This window comes from Sinocyclocheilus rhinocerous, unplaced genomic scaffold, assembly GCF_001515625.1.
Source record: "Sinocyclocheilus rhinocerous isolate Xijiao unplaced genomic scaffold, SAMN03320098_v1.1 scaffold930, whole genome shotgun sequence".
Classification (NCBI taxonomy): Eukaryota; Metazoa; Chordata; class Actinopteri; order Cypriniformes; family Cyprinidae; genus Sinocyclocheilus; species Sinocyclocheilus rhinocerous.
The window spans coordinates 368,750-384,886 of record NW_015654101.1 but is presented as its reverse complement, the minus strand read 5'-3'; the positions used below and the strand labels follow the sequence as shown (position 1 = coordinate 384,886).

Here is a 16,137-nt window from a genome sequence, read left to right as displayed (position 1 = left end):
CTGGATTCATGAATATTAATCAGGTTGTGTGCGTTCGCTCGAACTGATTTGCTTAAATCAAAACAGGGACGATAATAGGTGAGAGCCAGCCAATGAGATTGTCGTTTGCGCATTAGTTCCGCCCACTACCGGAGAACCCGGCAGTTCTTAAAAGCTGAAGAATTCCAATGGAACTCAGTTATTTTGACAGGAAAATACAACAAAGAATATCGTTTACATGTAGCGCATCTATTCTGCATGTTATGTAAGACACTCTCTCTCTCTCTCACTTTGCGCATGTGAGAGAAAGCGACGGCGAGTTATGCGCCTTCACACTACAGTTTACCTTACGCCAAATACACAAACACAGGTGCGCTGCGCATCCATTGAGATGAAATGAAAAATATCACAGATCGCTTGACAGAGAATGAAACTCTGAAGCGCTCAGAGTGTTTGGCGAGTGAAAATATATCTGTGCTAAACTTATACTTAGCCTCCAACTCACACACTGGCGAGTAAAATCTGAGAATTTATTAGCCATTGGCTGATATTAGACATCATTTAGTCGCCCAGAGTGAAGATTTAGTCGCATATGCAAGTGATTTACTCGCAATGTAGAGGGTTGTTGATGAATGATCTTCACATCTCCACAACCCAAATCAGCATATAGTTTATATCAGTATAGAACACAGAGCCTCTTACCAGATGTTGTGACGTAGACCATCCTTCTCTCTCTCCAGCTCAGCACACTTCCTCTCCAGCTCCTCTCTCTCCCTGTCACACTCCATCAGGCTGACTTTCAGCTGGCCCTCACTCTCCAACACCTTCAACAAATACAGAATATGCATGATACATACAGCAGGAAAATAAGTAATTACTGAATGATTTCTATGTCTGTTTAAGATTCCTATGTTATATTACCTTCCTGAGTTTTTCAGAAACGTCCTCTTTGTATTCTTTAAAGGTCACGGTGAGCTTCTCTGCATTTCGAAGTGCTTGGTTTCTCTGCTGCTCAGCACTTAGAAGGAAACATTTTCCCAGAATTTAAGTTGCAAGCTTTCAGGAATTACAAAAAGACTTCTTGTAAATTTTAGATAATTCCAGCTTTAAGTGATTACTGTTCCCAGGATGAATGAGTCTAACGTTTTCATTAGTGTAACTAATCTTGTACCGTTTTCCCAGACGTGTTCTTTCAGCTAACTCGGCTTTAACAACTCTCAGCTCATCTCTGAGCTTCTCCACCAGCCGGTTACTCTGCATCACTGTCTGTTCACTTTCTTCCAACTTCTGCTCTGCAGCCCTGAAGAAACAAGAATATGCTGCTCCAGATATCTGCCACAAAAGAATCTGATTTTTCCAAGGAGGATGTAAGTGGTAGAGAAGATGAACCTACACTAAAGCTTTGGTTTGGGTTTCTAGTTCTGCCTCAAGACCCAGAATCTGCTCCTTCATGTGAGACACACTGGAGGTCCTGGCTCCCAAAGTGGATCCCAACATGCGGATCTATACAAACAAAACATCAGTTAACAATATAACCAGAGAGGATTTCAATTTTCATTTAATGGCAACTTTAAGGTGTCAAATTGTTTTTAAAACATGTTTCTAAGCTGTTTTTATGGTGTTCAAAATAAAAAATGTAAATTAAAATTTAGTTAAAAACTAACTAGTTCTTAAGAAACAGTTTTCACATAGTGGCTGTGTTTTACTGAATTACCATATGGCTTCAGAAGACTGAGAATATAGAGTACAAACTGTATGGATTACTTCTATAATAATTTTATATTTATAGTTATTTTGCAGCTTCACAGAACCAGTCCTCATTCACTTTCATTTTAATGAACACTGGCCAGGATATTCTTCTTTTGTGTTCTATAGAGTAACAATGTAAAGGATGACACATTTTTCTTTTTTACCTGCAGTTTGATAAAATCTCTTATGCCAAGTATGAACAACAGTAATAGTGATGCTTGATTTATTAAACACCACTTATTAAAACAAATGATGCTCAATTAGAACAACATGCTATTAACACATTGTAAAAATAAACACAGTTAATTATTAGGTATAAACACAATCGTTCACAAGTTTGGGGTCAGTAAGAAATTCTGTAAATTCTATACTTTTATTCAGCAACGATAGATTACAATTTTTTAAAGTGACAGTACACATATTTATAATGTTACAAAAGATTTTTATTTTAAATAAATCCTGTATAAAAAGTACAAGTGTTATATTATATACATGCTATATAGAATATGATAATAATTTAAAAAATAAGCAGTGCTATTTTTTTCAATATTGATACAAATAAATGTTTCTTGAGCATCAAATCAGCCTACCAGAATGATTTCTGAAGGATCATGACACTGAAGACTGGAGTAATAAATTACGCTTATTTTAAAATATATTAAAATAGTTCATTTGAATTGTACTAATATTTCACAATATTAAAAAAAACTAACCTTCCCCAAATTTTTGAACAGAAGTGTACCTCTTAAATAACTCCGCTGAAACCCAACACACAGTATAATAAATTGACACCATAACCAGTCGCTATGTGAGGAGCATTACCTTGGACTTTGAGCTGACTAACTCAAGCTGAGCAGCTTCTATGTCACTGATAAGCTGCCTGTTCTCCATGGCCAGAGAAGTGTTTTCCTGCCTGATGGTGTTAAGCTTCCTCCTGAGTATCTCGGTCTCCATGTCTCTGTCTGACTACAGATAAACACAAAAAACACAGCTCAAATAAGGCAAAAACCTTTAAAATCGGTGGGTTTTGGGGGTCTATTTTACGAACAACAAGCATTTAAAAGGCAGCAACACTTTAGTCCATTTATCTGCTATATCTTCACAGCATCTTACCCTGCCGTCACTGATGGATACACATGCACACACCCTCTGCTCAGGCTGTGAATATGCTCCTCTTGGTTGTCCAGGATCAGGATTCTGAAGGTCCTCTAAAGTAAGACGACCTGGGAATCCGTCCACGGCACTTCTGTTTTTATCCTCACCAGTGATGCCATTTCCTGATTGACTGAAATGAGTGCCAGAACAACTTTTTTTAATTATGAAATGCTAACAATACAAGAAATGCAATAATACTTAGCAGTAGTAGGCTACTGTATTATCGCAGTAATTATTTACAAAAGTTATCAAAACAAGCAAAGACATTTAAAATTACGTGAGCCAAAGCGACATTTCTAAGAAAATCTAAGAAGGGACACAAAACAGCATCTTGAATCATATCTGAAAGAGCTATCATCAAGTAAAACCCACAATGCATTTCAGCAATCCTCAACTGACTAAATGCCTCACCTCAATTGTTCCCCCAGTGACTGAAGGTTTTTCTCGGTTAATCGCAGCTGATTTCTCAAGGAAACAACATCCTCTGCCAACCCCCTGTTGTCTTTGAACATTGGTGATTGTTATGAAGAGCCCTGTAAATAAAGGTTATCTTTGTTAAATGGAGTTGGCTAAAAACTAACAATAAACTCGCACCATAGTTCTTGCTTGAAACACTTTCTTATTTTAATTTAAAGCGTTGTCTATCTATGGTTATGAGTAATGAGTTATCATACCTAACGTACCTTACACTCAAGTGACTTGGCTTCATTTCATGTATTCAACAGGTTGTCAAGGAACAAACGGCAACTGTATCACCATTTTTCAGCTCTCCGCTGCTTTTCGGTGGGTTAATTGACCAGATATTTTTATACTAGTGAATACCTGCTCATCAGCATGTTCAAACCTGCAGTTTTGTGCAGAAAACGCCTTGTTTCCAGTAGATTTAGCCTAGCATTCCCTGCTTTGAGATCTAAACAAAACGCGCTGCCGTCGTCGCTTCAGTTGATTGGCTGAGACGAAAAACCGTCCTCATCAGTCGTGACGTAATACTGACGTGCTAGGGCCGCGAATGACAGCGCGAATATTACAGCGCTAAAGTTTCACTGTTTTTGTTTTCGTAATATTTTTATTTACATTGTACTGTATGATGGTTAAAATAGCTGTTACTGCTTTGTTTATTTGTTAGGTTAAAGTTCGTCAATAGATTTGAAGGGAATAATTTTGGGCTGTTATAAACAATCTCTGTTTGCTTGATACATTCACCATCAAGTTATTTATTGTAGCAAATAAATTAGCAGGGCCATAAAATGTTGTTAATTGCCTGTTATGAATGAATTTTTCTCTTGGTAATATATATGTACAGTGTTGGGGAGTAACTAGTTACATGTAACGGCATTCCATAAATTAAATACAAAATAAATGTAACTGTTAATAAATCAATCTGTTACAGTTACTGAGAAAAAGTGTGTAATTAAATTAGTTACTTATCAAAATGTGAAGGATTACAAAGGGGGTTACATCTGAATATTTTCATACACATACAGATTTAATTGACTTCTTTACCATAATGCATTCAGTGCTCTAAAAGGAGACACCTGTTTCAGGAGTTCACAGAATAGGACACATGATTATTCGATAACTGTTTTATTTCCTTATTAGAGCTTATGTGCTTTATTTTTTTTTTTAAGATTAACATTTTTTTCCCCCAAGGCATTGTTAGATGCCAGCGTTCCCTGTCAAAGCTATGCAAAGGCAAAAACAGGATCATAGCTATTAAACTATTTTTATTATTTTCAATTATTTAAATCTGTAATTAACTTCAGGACGATCTCAACATAGAAAGAGGTGCTGAAGTCTGATTTTGTGGTGGCTGTGCTTTAAAATTAAATTATTATAATCGTAAAGTGACAAAGGATTTTGAAAGTCTGACAGTGATCGGTGTTGAGTATTATTTTAAGGTTAACCCTGCCTGGTTTAAATGTTTGAAAAAGATTAACAATATAAAACATTCATTGGAAATTTAGAAAAGTAATCAAAAAGTAATCAAATGTAATCGTTACATTACTTTAATAAAGTAATTGAAATAGTTACACTACTAATTACATTTTAAATAGGGTAACTTGTAATCTGTAACCTATTCCATTTCAAAATTAACCTTCCCAACACTGAATATGCATAAAGTAAATAAATATGCAAACACATTAGCAGGGCCATAGACATTTCTTAAATTACTTCTGTAATTTTTGTCCAAATAGTATTTTTTATTTTTTTTTCAAAAGCATTCAAAAATGGCTAGTTACACTGATAAGGTTTTAGATCTTTATTCTTTGGCTAAAGGAGCCTGCTCAAAGCCCGGAAAATACAAAGCAAGCTTTACTAACACTGGTACAACCAACTGAATAATGCTTCATACACATAACATAACAAGAGCTTAATATTTATAAGATGTTTTTGTATCAAAATCAGGAGCTATTAATGTTGAAGTCCAAAACTTGCCTGATACCAATACTACTTCCACCCTCTGCAAGTGGTTAGATAATATTATTGAGACCAGGGCATTCTCAGGTCAAAACATTTCCACCTAAAAATTCATACAACTTTAGAATTTTAGAAATGTATGAAAATACAAAGCTAAGAACTGAAAATCTCATTTAGATGTCCTATCAAATCTTACAGTGAAGTTGTAAATTAACCTGAGTGCTCATGTGAATTGACAATTTGTTAGTGTACACTGTTTGAAAGCAATAAATAGCACCACAAAAAGCCTGAGTCAATTGTAACAAAAATATTGCTGCTGTTTTCTGTTTGTAATGTGAAGCTGAAGCTGCAAAAAAAAAGAAAGAAACAGAAATACACAGGTCTGTTGAATTAGTTGCATAGTATAACAAAGTATACAAATAAGACTATCCCTCAGTCACAAAAATAAAAATTAGACATCCGATTTAGAATAAAAAAAACAAAACAGCGCTTAGCCTAAAAATAAAAAACCTTTAAAACTTAAATTCCCATGGCAGATATTACATTTTTTTTAAGGGGAGGATATACAAAAACCTCCTAATGCTACAGCGCTGTCATATGCTTTTAAGATATATATACAAATAAAAAAAAAAGATAAATTAAAAAAAAAAAGCCTTCGATTAGCCTTCTGGGAATGTGGAATCTCTCAGAAAATACCAAGATTTTCTGTAAATATTAATGCTACTCATATATTTTAATTTTGTTTTGTGGCAGGAGAACAATTAACCATTTTCCATTGTTTTTTAACATCATAATCTCATTTTATAATCAAATTCACAAGCTAGGCTGTTTAAACTGAGATGACAATACTGGATGTACAGGATGAGAGCTTATGTGCAATCAGTTGAAATGTAAATAAAAGTGCCCTATTGACAATAGCGCTCTCTCCTCTTGGCAATTCGAGCTATGAGAAAATGTTTAACTGAATAAGCAGAAAAAAATCCTCGGTCTCCAGCAGCATATATAGTATCTGTTTCACAACCCCTTAAGGCACTTCCACATCAGAGACAAAAAGCAAGGACTTGGGTTATTTTCACATAGTAGTGAATTGATTATGTCCTAAACCTGAAACTACAGCCACCTTCAATGTGTAAATCCAGTCCATGTGAAGGCAGTTAGTTTCAATTTCCACAGAGACAGGTCACATACACAAAACTTTACAAAGTCCCATCTCTTCATTATAGTCCTGAGGCCCCTCAACTATCTCAGTCAACCACATACATTGGGCACAATCACTGCTCTTCTCTCATATGGGTCTAAGTATATTAGACCCATATGAAGCTCAGGAGGCAGTGACACCCTCCCATTCCACCAAGTACTGTACTTTGCCGTCGTTAGTGACACGGCGAGCGAGTACACGGTACTTCTCCCCACAGGCCAGGCGTCCTGCAGCTCCGAAGTAAGTGCTGATGGAACTCTTGAGGTGGTTGAGCTGGGTGTTGGGGTCCAGGCCCCGCATGATGTCCATGCTGCTGTAGAGGCAGGAGGGGAGGGGGCTGGGCTCGGGAACGTTGTTGCTGGGTTGCAGCTCTGGGTTGCAGGGTGGCGGAATCTCTGGATTCGGGGGCTGCAGTGCTCGTCGTGGACGTCCCCGGCGTCTCTTAATCGGCGGCTGTGTGACGGTGGGCCATAAGCATCCAGTGCGTGGTCCACTCGGACTGCCCAAACTAAAGATGAACAGGGTACACATATCATACAGAATAAGAGTTATAATCTGCTTTTGAAAAATTAAGCGTGAAGTTCTGTATCTCTGATAGAGGACAGCATAAATATTAAGTTAATCTGAACCTCGTCCGTAAAAAAAAAAAAAAAAACAGAGTTTTATTGTGCACAAAAAGAATAAAATTAAAACTTAGAATGAAATGTATACAAAATAAATATATATATTTCATGACTTTCAAACTCAGAAAATTACTGTAATAAAGCCTTTTTTAAAAGTGAAAATAAGCATTTATTTATCAATTATATAAAGTCTGTATAAAATGTATAAATGAAAACAAATAATTAATAAATTAATATACACTACCATTTAAAAGTTTGAGGTCAGTAAAATTTTGTTTTTGAAAGAAGTCTCTTCTGTTCACCAAGAATGCATTTGGTGGTGGTGGTGGTGGGGGGGGGTAAAATCAGGAATATTGTAAATGAAATATTATAAATTAACATTTTACTACTTTACTAATTGCCATTTCTAATTTTAATATTAAAATGTTACGTTTTCTATTTGAATATATTTCCTATCTGAATACATTTTAAAATGTAACATTACTGTCTTTTCACATGATCATTCAGAAATTATAATATGCTGATTTCATGCTTAAGAAATATTTCTTCTTAATATCAATGTTGAAAACAGTTCATCTGCTTAATATTACATTATGATTTTTTCTGTCTTTTTTTCTTTAATGAATATTAAGTTCAGAAGAACAGCATTTATTTCAAATGGAAATATTTGTAACATTATGAAAGTCTTTACTGTCACTTTTGATCAATTTAATGTGTCCGTGATGAATAAAAGCATCTTTCTGGCCCTTTTTAAACTTCTAAATGGTATAATCACATACTGAAGATGAATAATTGTCATGAAAACGAAATGAAAAATAAATCACCTGGACTGCCTTGAGAGGGTGGTTGAGGTAGTTTCACTGGTGCTGGTGGCACCAACGGATTCAACATCTGAGGTACTTGATGAAGGCAAAGATTTTTCACTTTTAGCACTAAAAAAATTTAATGGGAAAAGGGTGGGATTTTTGTAATTCAACAATTTCTAGAAAGAATTTTGTGTTAATCCCTGTCTCACCTTTTTGAAGCCATCAGGTCCAGTGAGTTGTTGTATAGAGTTGGAAACTTCCCATCATTCTGCATAAAAAAAAAAAAAGTTAAAAACTAAATGTTAATGTCCACATTAATTAAACTATGTGTTTGTAGATGATAAACAAAACCATGAAACAAAACCAGCAAATAATGTAAAAATGAATCTCACTTCTTTACCTGTGCCAAAAGTTCACTTGATCTTCTCAGTTTGGCCAACATCTCTAAGGAGTGTGTGTGATGCTTCCTCTTTCCTTTCTTCACTCCATTAGTGACAGTGCTAAAACAATTGCAAAATTAAGGCAAATAAAAAAACAATAAAACTGTAGCTTAGAGTACATCATAAGATACGTCCATGACAGTGAAGCCAATAGAATTAAATAAGCGATGACTAACCTGAATGAATGAGGGGGTTTGGTGGCCTTCCTGCCTTTGATTTTGATCTCATGGGAGGCTTTTTCCGGCTCTCGACCTGACAGGAGCTCGGAATTCTGGGGGGCTGGTGGGAAGCGAATTCGTAATCCAAACAGATGTTTCTTCTTTTTTATCTCTTTCCCTGACATGAACCTAAAACCCACCAGGGTAAAAAAAAGAAGATAAATTCATTCAAGCTTTACTGTATTAAGGTAAAATGCCCATGATGGGCATACAGTCTGGTTTCCGCCCTTTTCATAGCACAGAAACCGCACTTATAAAAATCACTAATGACCTTCTTATGGCAGCTGATTCTGGTTTAGTCACTATTCTTGTCCTCCTTGATCTAAGTGCGGCCTTTGACACCATTTCTCACACCATCCTTCTTAACAGACTAATCTCTATTGGCATCACTCACACCCCTCTGGATTGGTTTAAATCTTATCTTTCAGGGCGCACTCAGTTCGTCCAGCTACAATCTTTTAGTTCCCAACCTTCTCCCGTTAATACTGGTGTGCCTCAGGACTCTGTCCTGGGACCCCTTCTTTTCATCATTTATCTTCTTCCTCTTGGCAATATCTTTCGGGAATACAACATCCTATTCCACTGTTACGCGGATGACACCCAACTCTATCTCTCCAGCAAACCTAATTCCACTCTCCCTCCTTCCGCTCTCACTGACTGTCTCAACGAACTTAAATCCTGGTTTTCTTCTAATTTTCTCAAACTAAACAGTGACAAAACTGAATTTCTTTTAATTGGCACTAAATCAACTTTATCCAAAACTAATAATTTTTCTCTTTCAATTACGCGGATGACACCCAACTCTATCTCTCCAGCAAACCTAATTCCACTCTTCCTCCTTCCGCTCTCACTGACTGTCTCAACGAACTTAAATCCTGGTTTTCTTCTAATTTTCTCAAACTAAACAGTGACAAAACTGAATTTCTTTTAATTGGCACTAAATCAACTTTATCCAAAACTAATAGTTTTTCTCTTTCAATTGATAATTCCTCTGTCTTCCCTTCTCCTCAGGTTAAGAGTTTGGGTGTCCTCCTAAACAGTACACGGTCATTTCAATCACATATTAATAAAATCACCCGGTCCGCCTATTTTCATCTACGTAATATTAACTGCCTTCGCCCTTCCCTTACCCCTCATACTACTGCTATTCTTGTTCAGTCTTGTCATTGCCCTCATCGATTATTGTAATTCTCTTCTCTTTGGTCTTCCTCACAAATCCCTCTATAAGCTTCAATTGCTTCAAAACTCAGCAGCCCGTATTATCGCCAGAATCCCCCCCTTTCACCACATCACCCGTTTTACAGCAGCTTCACTGGCTTCCGGTTAAGTTTCGTATTGACTTTAAGATTCTCTTGTTCACTTTCAAGGTCATCCATAATCTTGCCCCTTCATATCTGTCCGACCTCCTCCATATCCATGCTCCCTCTCGCTCACTTTGATCTGCTTCTTCTCTTCACCACTGTTCTTTTTGCTCGCCTCTCCACCATGGAGAGCAGGGCATTTTGCTGCTCTGCTCCCCGGCTCTGGAATTCACTACCACCAGACATCAGAAATATTGACTCTCTATCTCATTTTAAATCTAGACTTAAGTCTCACCTGTTTAAGATTGCATATCTCACCTAAAGTTTAATTCTCTCGTCCTACTTTACTCTGTTTTGTCTTTGTATATGGTATTTCTTGTTTTCTATTGTCTTGTTTGTAAATTTATTGTGCGGTGTCCTTGAGTGTTGAAAAAGGCACCTATAAATAAAATTTATTATTATTATTATTATTATACAGATAAACTCACATGTTGAGGTTGCTGTTAAGTGCTTCCAGAATGCATTCATATCGTTCTGCTCTTGGGGTATCTGCAAGCTGGAGGTACAAAGCCATAAATCAGGGGTGGGCAAACTTGGCCCTTCCAGGCCACTTTCCTTCAGAGTTTAGCCCCAACTCTAATCAAACACACCTGAACCAGCTAATCATTCTCTTCAAGACTACTAGAAAGCTACCGGCAGGTGAGTTTTATCAGGGTTGGATCAAATCTCTGCAGGAAAGTGGCCTGGAAGGGCCAAGTCTCTATCTCTTTTTAAATCTAGACTTAAGTCTCACCTGTTTAAGATTGCATATCTCACCTAAAGTTTAATTCTCTCGTCCTACTTTACTCTGTTTTGTCTTTGTATATGGTATTTCTTGTTTTCTATTGTCTTGTTTGTAAATTTATTGTGCGGTGTCCTTGAGTGTTGAAAAAGGCACCTATAAATAAAATTTATTATTATTATTATTATTATACAGATAAACTCACATGTTGAGGTTGCTGTTAAGTGCTTCCAGAATGCATTCATATCGTTCTGCTCTTGGGGTATCTGCAAGCTGGAGGTACAAAGCCATAAATCAGGGGTGGGCAAACTTGGCCCTTCCAGGCCACTTTCCTTCAGAGTTTAGCCCCAACTCTAATCAAACACACCTGAACCAGCTAATCATTCTCTTCAAGACTACTAGAAAGCTACCGGCAGGTGAGTTTTATCAGGGTTGGATCAAATCTCTGCAGGAAAGTGGCCTGGAAGGGCCAAGTTTGCCCATCACTGCCATAAATTAAATGAAGGGACATTAACACTAGCTGATTAACTAATGCAATTACAATGACTAGCCAGACCAATACCTTGCCAAGCTGAAGCCTGTCCCAGTTTTCATTGATGTAAGTCATCAGTTCGAGCTCCGAGTCAAAGTATTTCTTTTTATGAATTACACTCAGGTTATAGAGGCTCAGGTGTGCAACATCTTCCCTGTGAATGAAGACAACACATGTGATGGAACAAAAAAATTCCTCTGTGAAACTATTTAAATAAAAAGTTGGGGATGCACAGAAATTTTGGCCGATATCAGTAAGACGACAGTTACTTTACTGTTACGGCGGATAACTGATATATGGCAGATGTGAAACACTATATTGTCTTAATAAATTAAAATGTGTTAATTATGTTAATTTTTATTACATTCTTAATTATTTTAAATCCTACAGGTAAATTTGGACAACACAACATTATAATGTACAGTATGTAAAATGGATTTTCATAATTTTTGTGTTTTGGCCAATAATCCAAATAATAAATAATGGCTTATATTAAAATGATATACTATTTACTAAATTCTATAAATAAAAAATAAGGCACTTAAGACCAAATAAATCATTTTAAATGCTACAAGTAAATTTAGCTAAAACAACAGTATAATGTACTACGTAAAAAATGGATATTCATTTTGAGAATACATTTAACAGTGTTATTAAATGATTGGTGTTTTTAAAATAAATTTTAACTAAACATTAGATTAAATTACAAGCATTACAAGCTAATCCTAAATGGAAAACAGAAGAAATGAACATGAACAATTAAATAGCCAGTAACGACCAACTGGGGGAAGAAAAAAAAAAACTCACCATCTCAGAGGCAAACGTTTGAGGTACTCTGGTCCACTATTACAAACAGAACAAATAAATAGATAGAACCTGAGAATAAAGAAGGTAAATGTTAATTAAATGACAAAACTTCAACCACTGGCTTTCATTTTAATCAAATGATTGGAGAGCAGTACTTCACCTGTCTCCAAAGAGCATGGGCTTCTGAAAACACTGGATGCAGGCTTCATGAAACCACTGTTTACACTTATTACACTGCAACATCTTCAGATACCAGCTGTGGGAGGAAAGAGAGTCATTACAATTCCGCCATTCTGTACCTACAATCATCTGCAACTTATGATCCAATGCCTGATCTTAGTGGGGTTTATCTTAAGGAGAAGGTTGGGATATTAACCAACACTGTTTTCTGCAACAGTGTCTATGTGTTGCACTTACTCGCCAGGCCCTCCACAGTAGCAGTAGCATTGCTGGATGTTGGTCTTGTGGCCCTGGTCCCACACTAAATCTTCAAGGGCGTATGGCAGAGACTGCTTCATTTCCTGTAGGGCTTTGGCATTTGGCCCTTTCTTCAGTGCACCGCCTCTCTATGATTTCAGAGATACAACCACAACAATTCATGAGATAAACATGCCTGTAGTATCTATATATCACTCAATTCTAAGGTGGAGTCAGAACTCTGGAGATTTATTCAAATCAGAAAAAAGTATAATTATTTCCACTAAAACATTACGCAGTGCAACCGTTTTCAACACTGATAATAATAAGAAATGTTTCTTGAACACCAAAACTTCTGAAGAATCATGTGACATTGAAGACTGGAGTAATGGGTGCTAAAAATTCAGCTTTGCCATCACAGGAATAAATTAAAATAGAAAACGGTTATTTTAAATTGTAATGATATTTCACAATTTTATTCTTTTTACTGTATTTCCAAAAAACACAGTCTTGGAGAGGCATGGGAATTTGTTTTTTCTTAATTCACCCAGCAGTTGCAGCAAAAGATTAATTTTGTACCTCATACAGAAGACTACAGAGTGTTTTTATATTCCATATATTATACAACTAATCCCACATCCACAACCCTTATGTAAGAATGAATGTTTTGGTCCGCATCTGTTGCAACAATATTTTGAATAAACTTGAAAGAAAATTGAAATCTGCAAAAATCCGTATTGGTAGGTCACACTTGAAATCGGAATCGGCCAAGAAAATTGCAATCGATTTGCAATTGCTACTCTTAACATGATGAAAAGAGACACCTCTGGCTTTATGCACTTTAGATATATTCCTTCAATAGGAGTGAACGTCAACAAACCTTTGTTGTTGTAGCAAACACGCACTGTCTGCACAGCCATTTGTCATCAGAGTCGATGACACTGGAGTCAATTATGGGAGCGTGGCATAGCTGATGGTATCCTACGGAAGAGATATTGTCATGGGTAAAATAGGGAACTCAATCCCTTATATTGTTGAGTGAAGTGACTCATATTTACAAGTAGGATAGTTACAGTCTACCTTGTCCACATTTGTCACAGATAACTATTTCATTGGGGGGCTCGGAGCTTTCATTCTGGCATATAGAGCAGAGCATTTCCCCTCCACTGTCCCCTGAAAGAAGGAACAAAGAAAATTAAGTGTGCAGATGTACGTGACTGTTTTATCCTTTACAGCTGGGAACAGTGGGTCTCATTCACTAATAACTGCATAGATTATTTCATATTTGTATGCACAGGAGAACTTTTCATTACAAAAATTCCACCTAATTCACAAGACATGTATACGCAAATGAATTTGTTCAGAACCTCATTCTAATATTTTGGAAATTTGGAGCGACAGAGGTTAATAAGCATGCCAGAGGTTAGCCATTTGAATAAAACGTGCCTTAACTATCTCCATATAAGGGCTTTATGCACAACCTTTCTTTTACAGCCTTTAGTCACTTTAGCACCCTCTAAAGAATCAACATCCTTGAGCAATCACAAGTGTGCTTTCCTAAAAAGCACGTTCAAACACAATAAAAAATTTTTATACACATTCACATTACAGACCTCTCATTAGGCAGCTGTACATACATGTACTGTATATCTGCTTTGTTATTTAGAGAAACCTTGATGCTCGAGCTATTACACAGGTTTTCTTATTCTTTCATTTTATATGAAAAAAAATTAAGACAAAATATACATTTCATCTTAACATGATAATGACACCCAGAGTATGTGCTTTTTGCATGCATGGTTTTAGTTGTTCCTACATTTTTTTTATGGGTTTAGAATACATTTTTGTACAAAAGTTTTAGGTGAATTATTATTTGTTTCTGAAAACATTCATATGCAACTTGTGCACATGCATACTTAGTGAATGAGACCCAGTGACTGCATTTATGAGAGGTGGACAGCGCCTAAAGGGGGTTGTTGTTCCAGAATATTTCTGAACTACTAATGGAAATTGTTCAAACCACACAAAAGATCACAAAAGGAGGAATGGTATGCCATAGTTGCCAGCCGAAACTGATGGTGAACACCACCGTGAAATACTTCACTGCAACTGCCACTTGAAACAAATAAGAACTGAAGATAAAACTATGAGAACATTTATTTTATGCCTAAGCATTAACGCCTTTGTTGAATTGTTACCAAGAGATACACCGACAGATGCCATAGGTACCTTCCCTATTCTTGTCTCCTGGCTCGATGTGGGACTTACGGTTTGTGTAAGCCTGGAGACTCTGAGGTCTGTCAACTGTCAGGGACAAATTAAGAGATAACTCAGGCTGAATGAAGGACATAGGGAAGAGAAACCAAAAGGCGGCAAACAGCAAAACCACAAGTCAGACAGCATGAAAGCAGCAGCCTAATAGAAGAACTGACCAATCTTCTATTAAAATGACCAGAAGGAAAGTAGAAATATGTTATTTTATAGCAAAAGAGAACCAGTATTACAATCAGCCAGTGGATGGTGCACATAAATCTATGTCAGGATGTTCAAGATCTCATTACAAAACCCACCTCAGAGATGCCATCAAGACACAATAGACTAGTAACAGGGCATCTGCATTTTTTTAATCAGAAAGAATATAAAAGTTTGTATTTACCTGTCTGAATGTCCTTCCACAGAACCCAGGATTTAGACTGATCTTCAAAAATCACAAAGCAGCGATGCTTATGTTTATCTATCTGTGGAAAGCATAAATCAAAAGAAGTTCTGATTAATCTAGATAGACTCTTTCTGATTTATATTATACTCATTCTTTCTGGTTATAGTATGATTAAAGGGAGTATTAATGTCCGCCCACTACAAGGCAAATCACAACATTTACAAAGCTTGATTTGAGGTAGGGCTGTCACGATTATGAAATTTGGCTGACGATTAATTGTCTAAAAATAGTCACGGTTATTGCGACTAATTGTCTGTTTTTTATGGCTTTCATTATGTAATTGTGATTAATTTAATGGTTCCGTAAATAATTATGATGTTATCTTTTAATCTTTTTTGAGTTATTATTTTGCAGTGTAAGCTTACATAGAGTATTCCAAATTCTAAGAATCGGCCAATTCCCCAACTTTTTTAAACCCTTTGTTAAACACAATCCACTAAATACTCACTTCCTCATTACAGAGAAAAACTACTTTTGAATAAAAATATATAAGCTATGAAATTAAACTAGCTGACTGTATAATTTAGCAGCAAAAACAATATCTTGAAAAAAAATCTTTGGTGCACATTACACAATTTAGGGTGTACTCACACTAGGCGTTTTGAACCGTGCCCGAGTGCGTTTGACCCCCAAAGCCCGGTTCGTTTGACTAGTGTGAGCGTTCCGTGCCACGCTCGGGCGCGGTTCGTTTAGCCGTCCCTGGCCTGGTTCGGTTGGGCTCGGATGCATGCAGTGTGAGCATTAACCGCGCCAGAGCACGGAACAGATACTGTTTTGTGTGCGCTGTCATCATTACAACCGCAAACATATTCTATTACTACTACACTACACTTTTCAATGAATTTAATTCAATCAAGTATATTTAGGTTTATAATGGCTCTGGTTCTCACCTTATTGATGAACAGGAAATGTAGTTTGCGAGTAAAGCTGCAAATTATTTAATTAACGTCAGCTGCCTCCGTAATAATTCTCTGATACATACAAGTGAAAATCA

General features: G+C 36.5%; 2 protein-coding genes across 4 annotated transcripts in view; both read right to left on the bottom strand.

Moving 5' to 3' along the window:
• Positions 1-3,825, bottom strand: part of ccdc18 (coiled-coil domain containing 18) — a 28,215-nt gene extending 24,390 nt beyond the window's left edge. For 2 of the 3 annotated variants that reach the window (XM_016523591.1, XM_016523593.1), the window contains exons 1-8: positions 3,567-3,825; positions 3,295-3,416; positions 2,842-3,013; positions 2,551-2,694; positions 1,373-1,482; positions 1,151-1,279; positions 901-997; positions 682-803 (exon numbers count right to left, since the gene is read on the bottom strand). In XM_016523591.1, coding sequence (XP_016379077.1) covers positions 682-803; positions 901-997; positions 1,151-1,279; positions 1,373-1,482; positions 2,551-2,694; positions 2,842-3,013; positions 3,295-3,395 — 875 coding nt within the window. In that variant the 5' untranslated portion in view covers positions 3,396-3,416; positions 3,567-3,825. Of the gene's footprint in view, positions 1-681; positions 804-900; positions 998-1,150; positions 1,280-1,372; positions 1,483-2,550; positions 2,695-2,841; positions 3,014-3,294; positions 3,417-3,557 lie in introns of all 3 variants that reach the window. The other variant, XM_016523592.1, reaches the window with a different exon arrangement.
• A 2,008-nt stretch (positions 3,826-5,833) lies between these two features.
• mtf2 (metal response element binding transcription factor 2) lies at positions 5,834-15,163 on the bottom strand. The gene is made up of 14 exons (XM_016523569.1): positions 15,081-15,163; positions 14,654-14,728; positions 13,505-13,597; positions 13,305-13,405; positions 12,425-12,573; positions 12,168-12,263; positions 12,008-12,076; positions 11,231-11,354; positions 10,874-10,941; positions 8,545-8,715; positions 8,329-8,428; positions 8,138-8,196; positions 7,947-8,054; positions 5,834-7,007 (listed from the first exon to the last, which is right to left on the bottom strand). Exons 3-14 carry the CDS (start codon positions 13,578-13,580, stop codon positions 6,623-6,625), a joined length of 1,506 nt encoding a protein of 501 aa, XP_016379055.1. The 5' UTR covers positions 13,581-13,597; positions 14,654-14,728; positions 15,081-15,163; the 3' UTR covers positions 5,834-6,622.
• Between the last annotated feature and the right edge of the window lie 974 nt (positions 15,164-16,137).

What these genes read in the sequence shown, in the direction of transcription:
- mtf2 (XM_016523569.1), bottom strand. Translation starts at nt 13,580, where the DNA reads ATGCTCTGCTCTATATGCCAGAATGAAAGCTCCGAGCCCCCCAATGAA. An exon ending in CAAGTGAACTTTTGGCACAG is followed by an intron (nt 8,197 to 8,328) that starts GTAAAGAAGTGA and finishes TTTTTTATGCAG; the next exon opens with AATGATGGGAAGTTTCCAAC. An exon ending in GACCTGATGGCTTCAAAAAG is followed by an intron (nt 8,055 to 8,137) that starts GTGAGACAGGGA and finishes AAATTTTTTTAG; the next exon opens with TGCTAAAAGTGAAAAATCTT.